The following is a 14,736-nucleotide window of genomic DNA, read 5'->3' as shown; positions in this document are numbered from 1 at the left end:
TAGGGATCTCCAGTGGGGCAGCCATCTTCATGCCACAAGAGTTTTCTGTTCCTAAAGGATGGTATTGTAATCCAATTGGAGGGACAGGCATACAGGTATTTTCCCCTTGTGGATTGTACATGGAGATGTTGGGAATAAAATTGGAGCTTTGGACCCCCGCACAAAAAAAGATAAGCTCCGTAATTGAATTGTTATCCTTCAGGCATGCACATACATATGTTTTAGATTAGGAAACCAGAGTTAATGCATAGGCTGGTGTAAACAAGCATGGGCGTTCTATACACAACCCTCCTCCAATTGTGCTATTTAAGTTGACCATGTTTCTCCAATCATTCCAAAAAACCCAGAGAAGCCGATTTCAGTTAATGTGTAACCAGCTTCATTACCTTTCACCCTTTTCACATTCACCTTCCATTTTCTTAGGCACCTGCCACTCCCCTAGTGCACAGTCCCAGGAAGGAAGAGCACTCAGGAGAAAGCAGAGGAACACACCCAGAGATTGCCTGGCATGAGCTCTGAGGTAAATAGTTTTCTCCCTGCAGGGAGTATTTGGAGAACAGTGAAAAGTATACAAGCAGGATAAATATTTCAGATTGAAACGCCCTGCCTCGTGCCCATGCACAGTTTTTTGCAAAACGGGGCAGGGGTAGGGTGTGTGGGTGTGCATGTAAACATGGGGGATGGGAGAATCCTCTCCAACAGGAAACTACACACTTGCGTCTCCATTACTCTGGAGGCAGAGTGGCTCAGAATCAGGAAACCAGACTCCTTGTTTTAAGCGGAAGGTAAGCAATATGGAACTTAAGTCTGTGTGTCTCGTAACTGAGGAAACCTGGGACCAAGTTCTATAGAGAGAGAAAGGACATCAGCACCAAAAACCTGTCCTTAAAAACCTGGATGACTGATGAAGGTCAATGTAATTTTGCAAAGCTAGTAATGCCTCTTCAAAATCTAGTTTATTGTGATGTTTTTAAAAACTTGAGTTAGCCAAATGCTTCTGCTTTTTTCAAAACTCTTTCCCCCCCATTTTTCCTACCCTCCCCTTTTTCTTCTTGCAACTACCTTACACCATTGAGCAGTAGAAAGAATTGTTTCAGTTTGTGGTAAATACAGTAATGATTGATAGGAAAGGCAGATAACCCCAGGAAGAACCCTGTGGTTTGCATCTTAAAGCTCACATTATCAGATTCAGTTAGTAAGAGACAACCTATTGCCCTTCGGGGGTTGTGGATTTCAATTTCCAACAAAGGCAAGGATTTGTAGCATACAAATAACTTGTACTGCCTGTAATAGAGACATCTGTTACAGTGGTGGGAATTCAGTTTTTTTTACTACCGGTTCTGTGGGCATGGCTTGGTGGGCATGGTGGGGAAAGATACTGTAAAATCTCCAGTCAGAGGTGGTATTTGCCGGTTCTCTGAACTATTCAAAATTTCTCCTACCGGTTCTCCCGAACTGGTCAGAACCTGCTGAATACCACCTCTGATCTGTTGTCAAGCTGCCATGGCCAACCTATGACAGCTCAAGACATCAACGTCTTGAATTAGGACTAGATATTCTAGATAGAGTGAGAATGATCTCAGACAACTCAGGTTGCTGGTTTAGAAGAAGCCTCAGCAGCAAAGTTCTGCATAACAGCTCTATAGCAGTGTTTCTCAAACTCAGTGACTTTAAGATGTGTGGACTTCAACTCCCAGGATTCCCCTTCCATGTTAGGGAAATCCATACATCTTAAAGTTGCTGACAACGACTTTAAAGTCCTTGTCCAAATTGCTGAGTACCCAGCATCCCCTAAGCAGTTTTTGCCTTATAGCCTCTGTAATAACAGAATTCTCAGGAATTGTTTTTCTTAAATAACTAATTTATAGAAATAATTCTCTGACAGATATATCTTTTCCCCTAAGTGTTTGAAATATTTCATTGTCTGTAAAATTCAGCCAGAGAGTTAAAGTAAGAGTATGTGTTATCTTATTGATCTATTGTCTACCCTATATGCTTTTTTGTTTTATGTTAGTTGGTCAATGATCATAATAAACAATATTTCCATTCCTTGCAATTCTTATGTCATCCCCATAAACCAAGAATCACAATTAGCTGATGAGACAGAAGGGCTTTTGTATATTTTTATCCTTTATTATTTATAAAGCCAAGGCAGCAAACATACCTAATGTTCCTTGCTCCTCCTATTTTGTTCAACAACAACTCTGTAAGGTGAGTTGGGTTGAGAGAGTGTAACTGGCCCAAAGTCACCTAGCTGGCTTTCATGTCTAAGGCATGAACTTACTTGTTCTGAAAGAGCTAAAGAAAACTCATTCTTTTCTTCACCAGGGGAGAAGCTGACATGGAAATTATGAAGCTGTTTGTGTTATTTGCTTTTATAGTTTGTCACTTTTGGGGAGAGCAATGTATTTAAAGCAGAAGTTTCCCACCCGCAAAAGCAATAGAGATATAGCAAAATTTCATGCAGTTGTCCCTCCTGATCGCAATGTGGCTCAATTAGCAGGACATTCATTTTGAACCAAATTGAAACTGACTTTTCTTCTACCGATCCCTCCTGCTTCTTTGAAGTCAGACAATTGGTCCTTTTCCAACTTGATTATTCAGCTTTCTAATGTTATTTTATTTGTTTATTTTTGCTTATCTTCCTTTCTGGCTTGAATTTTCTGTTTTACTTTTCTGATAATGCCTCCTTCAACATCACTCCAGTATGATATCTCAACTTGAATTATAAACAACCAGGATTGGATCATGGTATCAGATTAGCCCTCAAGATAAGATATTACAACCACCACCACCACAATCCTGTGGATGGTAGGTGCATGCCTATGTACACTATTTATATTATAAATATAAATTGTACTCGTGGTTTTTAACTGGATTTACATATAGTACTGTCTCAGGCTTGTATGAATATATTTTATGAAATCTGATACTGTAGTTTCTAAATAATTTAAATAATCTAAATAATGGCAACAATAGCACTTAAGAGTTATATACCGCTCCACAGTGCCTTACAGCCCTTGCTAAGTGGTTTACAGAGTCAACATATTGCCCCCAACAATGTGGGCCCTCATTTTCCTGACTTTGGAAGGATGGAAGGTTGAGTCAACCTTGAGTCCTGTGAGATTCGAACTGCCAAATTGCAGTCAGCAGCAGTAGCCTGCAGTACTGCATTCTAACCACTGCACCACCAGGGCTCACTTAATACAGTTATGAATTTGCAGAATTTATGAATTAGGTAATCTGAGAGGTGTACAAGTTTTTTAGGAGGCTGAAAATAATCATGCTTTATTTTTCATATATATTCACCTTTGTTACAATTCTGTTAAGTTGAGGTCAGGCCCATAGGATTGTTGTTTTGTCATCAAATGTGCATTGCATTCTTTTTCTCTCCTGCAGTTTTTTTTTTAAAGCAAAATGGAAAATATTTGGTATCTCTGGATCTCCAGCATCCTCCTGCCTTGGTCTGCAGTATCTGGACATTCTTGTAACATTGATAAAATGGTAAGCAAGGAGTGATTTCTATAAATTGTAGACCAAGTTAAATGTTTCTCCATGGGAGGATCTTAGACCGTGAGAAAACCTGATGCCTGTATTTGGTTAAATACTGGTTTTGTAGATAAACTTCAAATTTGCATAATTACCATAATAAAAATGGTAATTGAGATGATATGAACAAATATTTCAAATCTCGGCTATTTAGATTTCTTTAAATCTAGCCATCAGATGTAGTGCCCTGAAGCATTCAAGACTGCATAAGTGGGCCATGGTTAATAGCTAATATCTTCTTTCAAAAAGACTGCATCTTATACAAGCACTGGCATCCTTGAAATAGCTTATTGCTCCAACCTGGGATGAACATGTGTAACAAGGAATGGTGAAAGCGAGGAGATCGAAAGGGTGGTGTGTCATTAACACATATTTTTCCCACATGTAAGTTCAGTGTAAAAGGTACAAGTAGTTCAAGATATCATCTTTGACAAACACCATTAAAAAGACAGATTTGCATTCTATTTTCCTTTGGGAGGGGAGGAATAGAAGGGCTGGGTATTTTTTGCAGGGTAGCCTTTTCATGGATACAGTGACTGCTTGCAGTTATTTCCAAATGTTGCACAATTCAAAGGGAATGACAAGTTTGGTTATATTGTATATATATTTCCAATATGGAATTTTACATTATTAACATCTGTGCAAGAAATGTCTTCAGATCACAACTATAATTCTGGTTTTGGTTTGCTTGCTGTCCAAGTTTTGCTATTATCCAAACATTGATATTTATTTGGGATGAATTGGTCAAATTTGGACTTGGCCACTATATTGTGGGATTTTTGAACAGCTTCAGTGTCTTTCAGTTTTCAAAGGATTTTTCATAGAGCTGTGTTTAAGTGCTACTTACTCATCCTTGAATTAGTAGAATGGATGGTGAAATGGGTCTGATTGTGCTCTCTTGAAAACTAATGAGGGCACTATTTACTTAAGGTAGGAAAACGCACTATGTACACAGAAGGGATATAGCACAGAGACTGTGTCAGGTATAGATTGGAAGTGAGAGGAAGGCAATATCACAGGGACATGGTAGAAAAAAGAAGTGAAGGATGGGGAAAGTGTTACAAAATAAGTGCTGCTGCCTCAGTTATACTGAGTAAATAATCCAAATTTTATTTTAAGCTCTGTTTTTAGTTTTACATAAAAGGAAGGAACAAAATCTACCTTTCTATGTGATGTCACTCAATGATTCTTGAGGGAAGAAGAATCTTTCCTTAAGAATCATTGAGTGAGATGATTTCTTCGTGGGAAGAAAACTTCCCAAGTTAGTTTGCAACATTAATTCTGTTGAATTTCTTAATATTTCACACGTGGTTATATTTTTGTAGGGACAGGCTGCCTGCAGTGGAAAGAGCCTTCTCCATCCTCCCAAATTTCTTCCCATGCACATTACCATTCTAGATCTATCTTTCAATTCTCTGACAATGCCCAGGCATGGACCTTTTCTGAGAAGCTTTCCTTCCTTACATTCCCTAAATCTTTCCAGCAACAGCATTCCTACTCTTTCCTCCTCTCTGTTCTGCAACCTTGGTGCTCTTCGCCTTTTGGACCTAAGCAGCTGTGGCATTTCATATGTGCATCGAAGGAGCTTCCGAGGTTTGAAAAGCCTTCACTCTCTACATCTGAACAACAACAAACTTCAATCTCTGGACCTCTCCATTTTTCCTGCCTCTGGAATCCTTGTCCATCTGGATCTGCAAAACAATGAACTGCCCTGTGGACATGAACTTGTGCAATTAAATGTGCAAAGAATCCATCATATCAAACTTCAGGGTAACATTTCAGTGTGCAGTGATTCCCTAACACCTTTCCAACAAGCAGTGCCAGAAAAAGGTGAGACTAAGATTATCCAAGAGAAGGGATTCAGCAATATGTTCTTCTATCGGGGTAAAAAAAAAGCTATGTTGAATCAACTTTTGTGTTAGTACGCAAATAGTATTATTGCATGGCTTGTTTTCCTGGTTGTGCACAGGACTCATTTTTGAGTTGTGAAAAAACAATGATTGTGCAAATACGTGCACTGTAACATCTTAAAAAGAGCACAAGACCAAACTAATAAATGTTTGGATCTTTCCAATTTCAAGGGGCGGGGGGAACCAGGTAAACAACTCTCACTTTGCTTAAATGTGAGTGACCCAAGACCAAGCAAAATTTTCACTGATGGTTTATTGAATAATCAACAGTTGTAGAGTTTACATATCACTGTGATTTAAGAATTACTGCAGTTTAGGTTGTACTTCATATTAAAGCAAAAATAAATTATAGTTTAATGCAATACGTGAACTCAGTCAACAGGTTCATGTATTATATCCTAACAGTTAAATAGTGGACTGAAATGCAAAAATATCTGGTAGGCAATTAAAAATGAAAACAAGGATATTTGAGCAGCCTAAGATTATAAATGAAAAAGTTTTTCTTACCTTTTAAAGTTTTGTAAAAGAACATTTGCATGTTTTATCAATGAAATGTAAGAACCAACATAAATCAAGATATAGTGTGCTGTCCCAGCCAGTCTATGGGAATTGGATAGTTACTTAGGAATTATGAGCTGTCCCCTTAAGGGAATGCATCATGGTAAATGTAGTTAAAGGTATCCTGGGAAATGTAGTTCATGTCACGTGACCACATCTGTAATCCTGATTGGTCACTAGTTTGACCCTCGAGGGGTTGGGGGAAGTTTTCCTCATTCTTTGTCTGAATTCTCTTATGCATGGCACCTTCTTTCTATCGCTACGAGATGGGTTAGGAGATAACCATCCTTTACTACAAGGCAGATATACAAAGGATTGGTCATAAAAAAAGAACTTCATCACAAACGTGTGTTATGAGGATACCCGATGAACCAATAAATGTTCTTTGTTATGGACGTTGAGTTATTTCTCTGCATCTGTACAGTTTATGAATCTACCTCTGTACAAGATACAGAAAATGTAGAGCAACAGAAACAAACAGTGAAGCTATTTCTTAAACAGATTGTCTATCATTTAAATATAGAACTCCAGATTCAAGAAATCAGACCTTCAGATTATGAGACTGTGAGCCACAGAAGAAAACTTCAGTTCCTTCATATTGTGTCTACGAAGAACCCATCATCACTAGAAAATGCTAGTAAGTGAAGCAAAATATATGATTCCAACCGTGTAGATTCAGAGTAATAACACAATTGTATGTTTTTTATTCCACATCAGAGGTACTATTCAGTAGGTTCTGGAGAACCGGTAGTGGAAATTCGGAGAACCGGCAAATACCACCTCTGACTGGAGATTTTACAGTATCCTTCCCCTGCCACGCTCACCAAGCCGCACCCATAGAACTGGTAGTAAAAAAAATAAAATCCCACCACTGTTCCACATGGTCTTTGCGCACGCATGCGCACCAGAAACCAGAAGACTAGGTGACCACACATACCGGGGAGCTGCTCTTCCAGTTTCTGGCACTCTCCTGTGCGCGTGGCACAGCTGTTTTGGCACTTGGTGCCAAAAAGGTTTGTCAACACCGCACTTGGGAATATGAAAAGCAGATATGGTTGGGATCACATAACACACGAAAACACATTTTTGCCCAACATTATGTAGAAGCCCAGCCTATGTTTTTAGTTAATAGTTCAGCGCGATGTCAAAAAAACCCATGCTTTGGAGCAAGGGTTGTACCACATCCAAATAGGCCAATGCCAACTCAAAATACAGCCACTTCATGTATAGAGTTGTGGCCTTCAGTAAAAATTACACTAAAGCTCGGAAGAGTAACTAAAAGATAGTGTTGCTCAGATCACCCACAGGGACATATGGCGGCAAGTGGGGGCTAGTACCATGATACAAATGCCACATCTCACATACTTGCATCACATATCAGAACACAAGTAATGGTAATGGTAGCATGTACATGATGGCACACATTATCATTTTGGCATGATTGTAGTTTGCTGCAGCTACCACAGGTCTTCCAGTACATTAATAGTTCTTATATCTTATAACCTTTCTTTGCAGCAGCAGCTATTACCACCCCTTCTACTCAAACAGCTGGGAAAAACTGGATTTACTTTGCTGGTTTTGTGCTTTTGGCTATCACCATCTCTCTCCTGATTGCATTGATTGTCAAATGCAAATTGCTCCACAAAAAGCACGCCAGCTATCATCATCAACGGTTGCCCGATTCTCGCTCCATTGGAAGCAGCCATATTGAGGAAAGAGACATGGACATGACGTATGGGAGGAACCAACCAGCTTCTGAGTGCTATCCAGAGGATGATGATGGTTTTATAGAAGATAACTATATTGTGCCCAATCAAGACTTGAAGGAGGAAGAGGAGGATCTGGAGTTGGAACCTCATTTCAAAATTGGAATACCCTTTTAGGAACAGAGTTCAGTTTGTTATATGCTCCAGTTTGTTCATAGGGCCTATTTCATTTTAGAGGTTCCTGATACTTTCATTATAATAAGCCCAAAGGCAAATTTGACTCTGGGCAAAAAGGTCAGCTGCATGCCTGCAGTGGTTAGAGCTTAGTACGTTTTCCTGAACATTAGTCGAGTGGAAGTCTTGAGTTCTCTCTTACACATTCAACTCTTTCTTTTGCTTGTGCACACACACCCAGAAAGACACGTACTTGGTTCCTTCGTATGTACTTGTTTTTCTTGTATACATACATCAACCACAATTATTTAGAGCTTACATTAGAACTGGTGGAGGTTTCGAAAGAGTCTGTTTGGAGCATAGGAAATAATGTTTCAAATGAACTGCGGCATTTGAGAAGAGCAGTTTGTCCTTCATGACCGTCCCTAAAACCCCACCTGTGCCTTAACAGCAACTGATCTTTTTTTTAAAGCTTGATTGCTATGTGGGTTAAGGAAAAACTATTTCCAAGCAGCTGATGGGAAGGACTTTCCCCCTGGGCTGCATTAACCATCTTCCATAAATGCTATGCATCTCAATGGAGAAGTTTTCCCAACTTATCACAGCTAGTGAGTGCTACCTGTGGGTGTGGGAAGCGTAAATGATTGCCACAAGATGATACCAAAAAACCAGATCTAAACTGATGTTGCAATACTAACAAAAATTTGAGATTCTCAAATTTTTTTTTTCCTGAAAACTCACTGATTTATTAGAAGGAATTTGTAGCAAGTGCCTCATTGCTGTTACTAAGCCTTTTTTATAGTAGTTATTTACAGCATAATTGGGACATTCTAATGACTGCAGTTTTACTTTTGTCCCTATGATGCTGACCATGCTTTCTATTAAGAACAATAATTATACTATCTGTCCTGGTGTTGTCTATATAGGTAGTCCGCAACTTACAACCATTCATTTAGTGAGCATTCAAAATTACAATGGCACTGAACAAAAATGATTTATGTTCCTCATGTTTATGATTGTCACAGCATCCCCACAATCATACAATCAAAATTCAGGTGCTTGGCAATCAACATATATATCTATAATGGTTGCAATCTCTCAGGGTCATGTGATCTCCATCAGCAACCTTTCTCAGCCAGCTTTCGCCAAGTAAAGTCAGCTATGCTAACAATTACTACTACAATAACCTCAGTATTATTGCTTGTCAATATACAGAAACAAGCAAAATTCCCCTGGTTGCCACTGTTGGTCACATGTTAGAATACTGTAGTAGACATTAAACAACAAAGAGAATGATGCAACTACAACAAGACCAAGTATCTAATACCCTAAAATCCACCAGGTTTGTCTCCTGAAAGCCATAGTCTGTGGATTGAGAGGTTTCATTGTCTTGTTATCTAATCATAGTGCAAAGTGATAATAACTGATAGTAGATTTGCTTGGTGCGTAAAGAGCATGAGAATTTCAAAACATACACTGTACAGTCTCTTCTCATTGTGAATGCAGTATTTATGTCTGAGTAAATTTTCCCATGCATGGTTGGTAAGGTCTAATAAAGCATCACCAATTTCTTTATGATGGAAAAATCTGATATAATGGATTTGTACAAAAAAACTGCAACAACTTTCGCGTTAGTATCTCTTTATATTTACCAGAGACTGTGCAATTTTGTTTGACTTCCTTTTATTTCAAACAATCTTAATCTTTAATTCGTTAAAATGTTATCATAATTTCTCATGATTTCTTACTTGCCCCATTCCAGAGTTCTTCAAAGCTCTAGCAACTCCCTTTTGTAAATCAATAAGAAAAAATTATCCGAGCCAAACCTTTGGTTTGTCATTTGTACTTCCTTTTTAAATTTGAAAACCTCAGCTAGTTTCTTTGTAGATCCAATGAAAGATCCTTTTATAAGCCATTCTCTTGTCCTGTCAATTGTAAATCCACTTTCAATACCATTTCTATCTTGTCAGATAAAATTTATTCTACATCTTTCATTTTTTCAATAACATCCTTTGAACAGTCTATCCGTAGAAATAGCTATCATACTGACACTATTGATATTGTTGCTATTATTTTCTAATTCCATTCTTCAAAAGTTTCATTCAGTATTGTTGTTTTGCAAAATTTTATAGGCTTGTTAATCTTTCCTCTTTAGTTCCCTCTAGTGTCCAGTTTTTGAACTAATGAAATTGCTTATCTGTTTGCTGTTTATTTCAGATACTGGCTGAGGAATTCTGGGAATTGAAATCCACAAGTCTTAAAGTTGCCAAGTTTTGAGACCTCTGCTTTAAATGGTTATTTTTTTTATTGTTTGTGGTGGCCTAGTTATGAAGACACTCACTTCCCATTTGGAAAGTTGAAAGTTCAATCCTACTGAGCGGCAGATGTTTTTCTTCTAGAGTGCAAAGAAAAAATATCTGATATGGCATCAGGAAGGACATTCGGTCAGTAATGTTCAGCTCCGGCCAGTTACCCTGAATCTACCTGAATTAAGGGATTATAGGGTCGTAAAAAGGAAGTTTATTTATTATTTACTAAATTTGTTTGTCACCCATCTCGCCACAAGGAGACTATGGGTGGCTTACAACATTAAATTCTTAAGGTTATGATTATAAATGTTTTTTGGGGGGTCTGAAGGTAGGCTCAACAGCATTTTCCCACTTGACATTTTGAACGTCTCTAATAGCTTTAAAATAGTTAATGACCAATTCCTGAAAGTGAGAAAGTGAGGTTTGAGAATTTAGTATCCTTTAACAGTACCTGTTGTGGTTATGGGAAATAACCCCATTATCTAATCCCATTATCTCCTGGCCCTCGTCCCAAAGGAAAACCACTGTCCTCCTTGCAAGAACTAGTTCCTCTCCTTATTTGAGAGGTTCCAAGAAATTGATCTATTCACCCATTCCTTGGTCTTTGCTGCAATTGTCAGCAACATTTCTGCAGAGCCACCTTCAGTTTGCCATCTAATTTGGAAATCTAAATTACACATAGTAGTTCTGTCTTCTGTCTCCTTTGAAAGTAGTTCCCCTGCATACCATGAAACAGAAGAAAGCAACGATTCATAAGCCCCCAAACCCATACACTCTAAATCTTGCTTAAGAGCAGATTAAACATAGTTATCTTATTTGTTATTTGACTTCCCGCTATGGTATGTAAGAAGTTATCACCCACCCCTCTCCTAGAAAAATGAAATATCCTAGGAAATATTAAAAAGGCAGAATATTTCCCCTAAAAAGAGTAGAAACTCAGAAGCAGAAACCTCAGAAGCAGAATGGGCCATTACTCTAGCCCAGGGGTTGCCAACTTTTTGGACCTCAGGGACCACCAAACTCATAATTTTAAATACCGGGAACCACTAATGTGAATTTTGACTGATGGTGGCTTGCTGACATTGGTGGGACAGAGAAAGAGAGATCTGATCTAACCTCTCTCCCTCTCTTTTTCTCTCTCTCTCTCTCTCACACACACACACAGACAGAGGCCGGGGTGGGATTCAAATTTCTTAACAACTGATTCTGTGGGCATGGCCTAATTTGTGGGTATGGTTTCATGGTCATGTGACTGGCTGGGCATGGCTTGTATGTAAATATTATAAATATTTATGTAAATATTGAATTTTTTATAATAAAAAAGAGCAACTTTTACCCAAAATCAGGCAAAGCAAGCAGGCAGATTGAGTTGCTCACAGAATCACAGATTCACTTAGAGAGATCTGTGTTTCTGCCATCGGCTATCTGAGTCTGCAACTGAATAATAAAACCTTCAGTCCTAAGGGAGGTTTGGCTCTACTTAAAAGGCTCTTAAAGGCAGAGCCAAAGATCTAAAGATTAGCTAGAAAGCAAGAAATGCAATGATTTCCTGCTTTCTAGCTAATCTAAATCTCCCGGCACAGCAGAACAGCTGATGGTCAGAAAAAGGAAAAATGGCACCTTAGCAGGCAAGTTTGCCAGGTAAGGATTGAGTGGGTAGGGTGGGTTCCCATGGGCCATGTGGGCGGCGCAGTCTTGTGTCCCTGCGCAGCCTGGATTAATTGCTTTGGGGGGGCGGGTCTGGCAGTGACATTTCTCTGTGGACCACCAAAATTTTCTCATGGACCACCATATAGCCCACCAGTTGGCAACCGCTGCTCTAGCCTAGGCCAGCCTATTTTATATAACAAAGATCTCCAGGTAGAGCTATTAATAGGAATTGCCCAAAGCCCTTTCATTACATCATCATCAAGGCTCATGCATCATCAAGCAAGGCTCAACTAAGCTTGGGACTCAGCACAGCCTACAGAGTTGCCCCTGTATGGCCCCATGGGAGTCTGACAACCAATCAGAATACAAGCTCAAATTCAAATCCCAACAGAGGGTATAAAAAACAGGCACTTTCAGCATCTCAGCCCTCCCTTCCTTCTTTTCCTTCATCTTGAAGCATGTGATCATCCTTCCTTCTTTGGAGCTCTAAGCCATGTGGTCCTGTCCATCATTAAACCATCTTTCCAAACAGCCTCCATGTTTCCAGTGTCTTTTTCCCTACTTGGAACTGAACCCAGAAGGATATTTCTTCTAACAGGCCATTGCAATATTTTGTCCATGAAATGTATGAGGTTTTGGATTCCGAGGAGGCAGGAAAGTTGTTCTTGAATATGAAAATTATTAACCACTGGCTGTAGCAAGAGACAATTTCTCATTTAGGAAGTATGAAATATCTTCTATCTATAATACAGCTACTTAGGTACATGAATAGGAATATACAGAAATCTCAGTGAGGCTATTATATAAATAAATATAGACCTATGTAAGCATATGTGAAATTGTGATTTAAGACTTTGAGGTAATTCCATATGGTTAGTGTTATGTCCTGAGAACTCTAGGAGTTCTCACTCAGGTCCACTCACTTTGTGTGGGCGTTCTTTCCCCTTTCCTCATTGGTTGGTTCTCCCCAGCAGCCAGCTATAAAAGCAGGCTGCGGGGTCCAACCAGTTGCTGATTGCTGCGAGCCAGTTCCAGGCGTGGCAAGCACGGTCAGCCCTTTATTGTTATAATAAAGTATTGTTGCACTCATGCTCTGGTTCAGCCTCTCATTGCTCAAACCTAACACTGGCGACGAAGGTGGGATGGCTACCAGAAGCACCATGCAACCGCTGAGTCACTAGCCGCCGATCCGCAACCCAGAGAGAGCGATCGGCCGGCGATAAGAGAAACGCTGATCCGCAGCCAGAGAGAGCGGTCAGCAAACAAAAAGAGCAAACAAAAAGAGCAAACGCTGATCCGCTGACAGAGAAAGCGGCCAGCAAGCGATAAGAAGCAAACGCTGATCCGCAGCCAGAGAGAGCGGTCAGAATCGAAAGTTAGAAGCGCCTGTAGCCGCTTGTTAGCCCAGCTACAGGGAAAGTGAAGCGCAGCAGCCGCAGCCGCTCAGTATCAGGCGCGAAATTCAAACGGTTGTCATTTGAATTTCAAACCTAAAAGGTACAGCACAGCGCTGTAGCCAGTCACTGACACCCGCACAGGCGCGAATCCAAACGCCATCAACGGCTAACAGCCAAACGTGGATAACCCAGAGAGAAAGAGAGGATTGCAAACAGCCTCTCCTGAGCTGAAATCACTTGCCCACCACGGGCACTAAAACATTGTCTGCTGCCCCAGAGAGATTTTTTCCACAGGTTGTTCAACCGGTCCCAGCACCATGAGTTCCAATCCAGTCTTCCCGGCGTTCAAACCAGACGAGGAGAAGTGGGAATCGTATAAGAACTGCTTTAATCATTATATCGATGCAGTTGGTCTGGCGGATGCGGGAGAGCATCGGAAAAAATCGTATTTCCTAATCTACTGTGGAGCCACCGTCTACGATACTGCCGCGGCGCTCGTGGCTCCTCGTGAGTTGAAAAACGTTCCATGGTCTGAGTTACTTGAAATTCTCACTAACCACTATTCCCCCAGGCCCTCACAGATTGCCAGGAGATTCACCTTCCGTATGAGGAAGCAATCGAGCAAGGAGACCATCAATCAATATATGGCCGCTCTCAGAACAGCAGCACTGCATTGTGGGTTTGGAACCTACCTGGAGGACATGCTCCTCGATCAATTAGTCTGCGGGGTCAAGGACCTCCACCTGCAAAGGCGCCTTCTCGCAAAAAAAGACCTCAACCTCGCACAAGCAGTTGAGGAGGCCTTGGCAGCTGAGCTGGCAACAAACTCAGCCACCGAAATCCAGGGCCCAAGTGCCAAGCTGACATCACTTCCAGTCCACTCCGAGGAGGTGGTAGCAGAGGAAACCATCAGTGATGAAAACGAAGTCCACCGCCTATTCAACGACAGACGGCCGCAGGTAGGAGCCAAACAAGAAAACATCGGTCCACCCAAGCACATCACCCTGTGCCTAGCCTGTGGGGATCTCATCAGAGGGCCACCTGCAAGTTTAAAGGAGCCACCTGCAATAACTGCCATAAAAGGGGACACATCGCGAGAGTCTGCCAAGCCCCCAAAGCGCAGCACAAAGGCACCCTCCTCGCACTCGGGACCACAGAGGCAAGTATTGAACTGTCGCACGCACCACCTTGCCAAGCACACTTGCCACACTGTTAGTAAAATCTCTCTCTCCGTTTCCCTAGAAGGTAAACCGTGCCGCATGGAGGTTGACACAGGGTCAGCGCTCTCAATTATCTCGTGGAACACCCTTAAGAGGCTCAAACCAAGCCTATCCACCAGCCGGCTCCAGAGATGCCAGTTTGGCCTGAAGGACTACCAGGGGAAGACCATTCCTGTAATCGGCAGAGGCAAGTTTCTTGTCAGTTTTAAAGCTTTTAAAGGTCACCTACCTCTAGTGGTAGTTAACGGCAATCTACCCACCTT

At 40.7% G+C, this 14,736-nt stretch overlaps 1 protein-coding gene across 3 annotated transcripts; it reads left to right on the top strand.

The window, feature by feature from the left end:
• The first annotated feature begins 400 nt into the window (after window positions 1-400).
• C3H1orf210 (chromosome 3 C1orf210 homolog) lies at window positions 401-9,722 on the top strand. Of its 3 annotated transcripts, none has more exons than XM_087929734.1 (5): window positions 401-520; window positions 3,400-3,504; window positions 4,875-5,379; window positions 6,541-6,654; window positions 7,533-9,722. In XM_087929734.1, exons 2-5 carry the CDS (start codon window positions 3,418-3,420, stop codon window positions 7,898-7,900), a joined length of 1,074 nt encoding a protein of 357 aa, XP_087785860.1. In that variant the 5' UTR covers window positions 401-520; window positions 3,400-3,417; the 3' UTR covers window positions 7,901-9,722. The 3 variants fall into 3 exon arrangements, with proteins under 3 accessions (XP_087785860.1, XP_087785862.1, XP_087785861.1); XM_087929736.1 differs by having other exon boundaries at window positions 420-520; window positions 7,536-9,722; XM_087929735.1 differs by having other exon boundaries at window positions 420-785.
• Window positions 9,723-14,736: the final 5,014 nt, after the last annotated feature.

This window comes from Pseudonaja textilis, chromosome 3, assembly GCF_049901715.1.
Source record: "Pseudonaja textilis isolate UNSWEBS1 chromosome 3, rPseTex1.2, whole genome shotgun sequence".
NCBI classification, from domain to species: domain Eukaryota; kingdom Metazoa; phylum Chordata; class Lepidosauria; order Squamata; family Elapidae; genus Pseudonaja; species Pseudonaja textilis.
The sequence above is the reverse complement of the archived record's forward strand: the minus strand, read 5'-3'. Positions and strand labels throughout refer to the sequence as shown.

Coding starts and splice junctions, on each gene's coding strand:
- C3H1orf210 (XM_087929734.1), top strand. CDS start 3,418: ATGGAAAATATTTGGTATCTCTGGATCTCCAGCATCCTCCTGCCTTGG. Junction 3,505..4,874: donor CTTGTAACATTGATAAAATG/GTAAGCAAGGAG, acceptor ATATTTTTGTAG/GGACAGGCTGCCTGCAGTGG. Junction 5,380..6,540: donor ACAAGCAGTGCCAGAAAAAG/GTGAGACTAAGA, acceptor ATTTAAATATAG/AACTCCAGATTCAAGAAATC.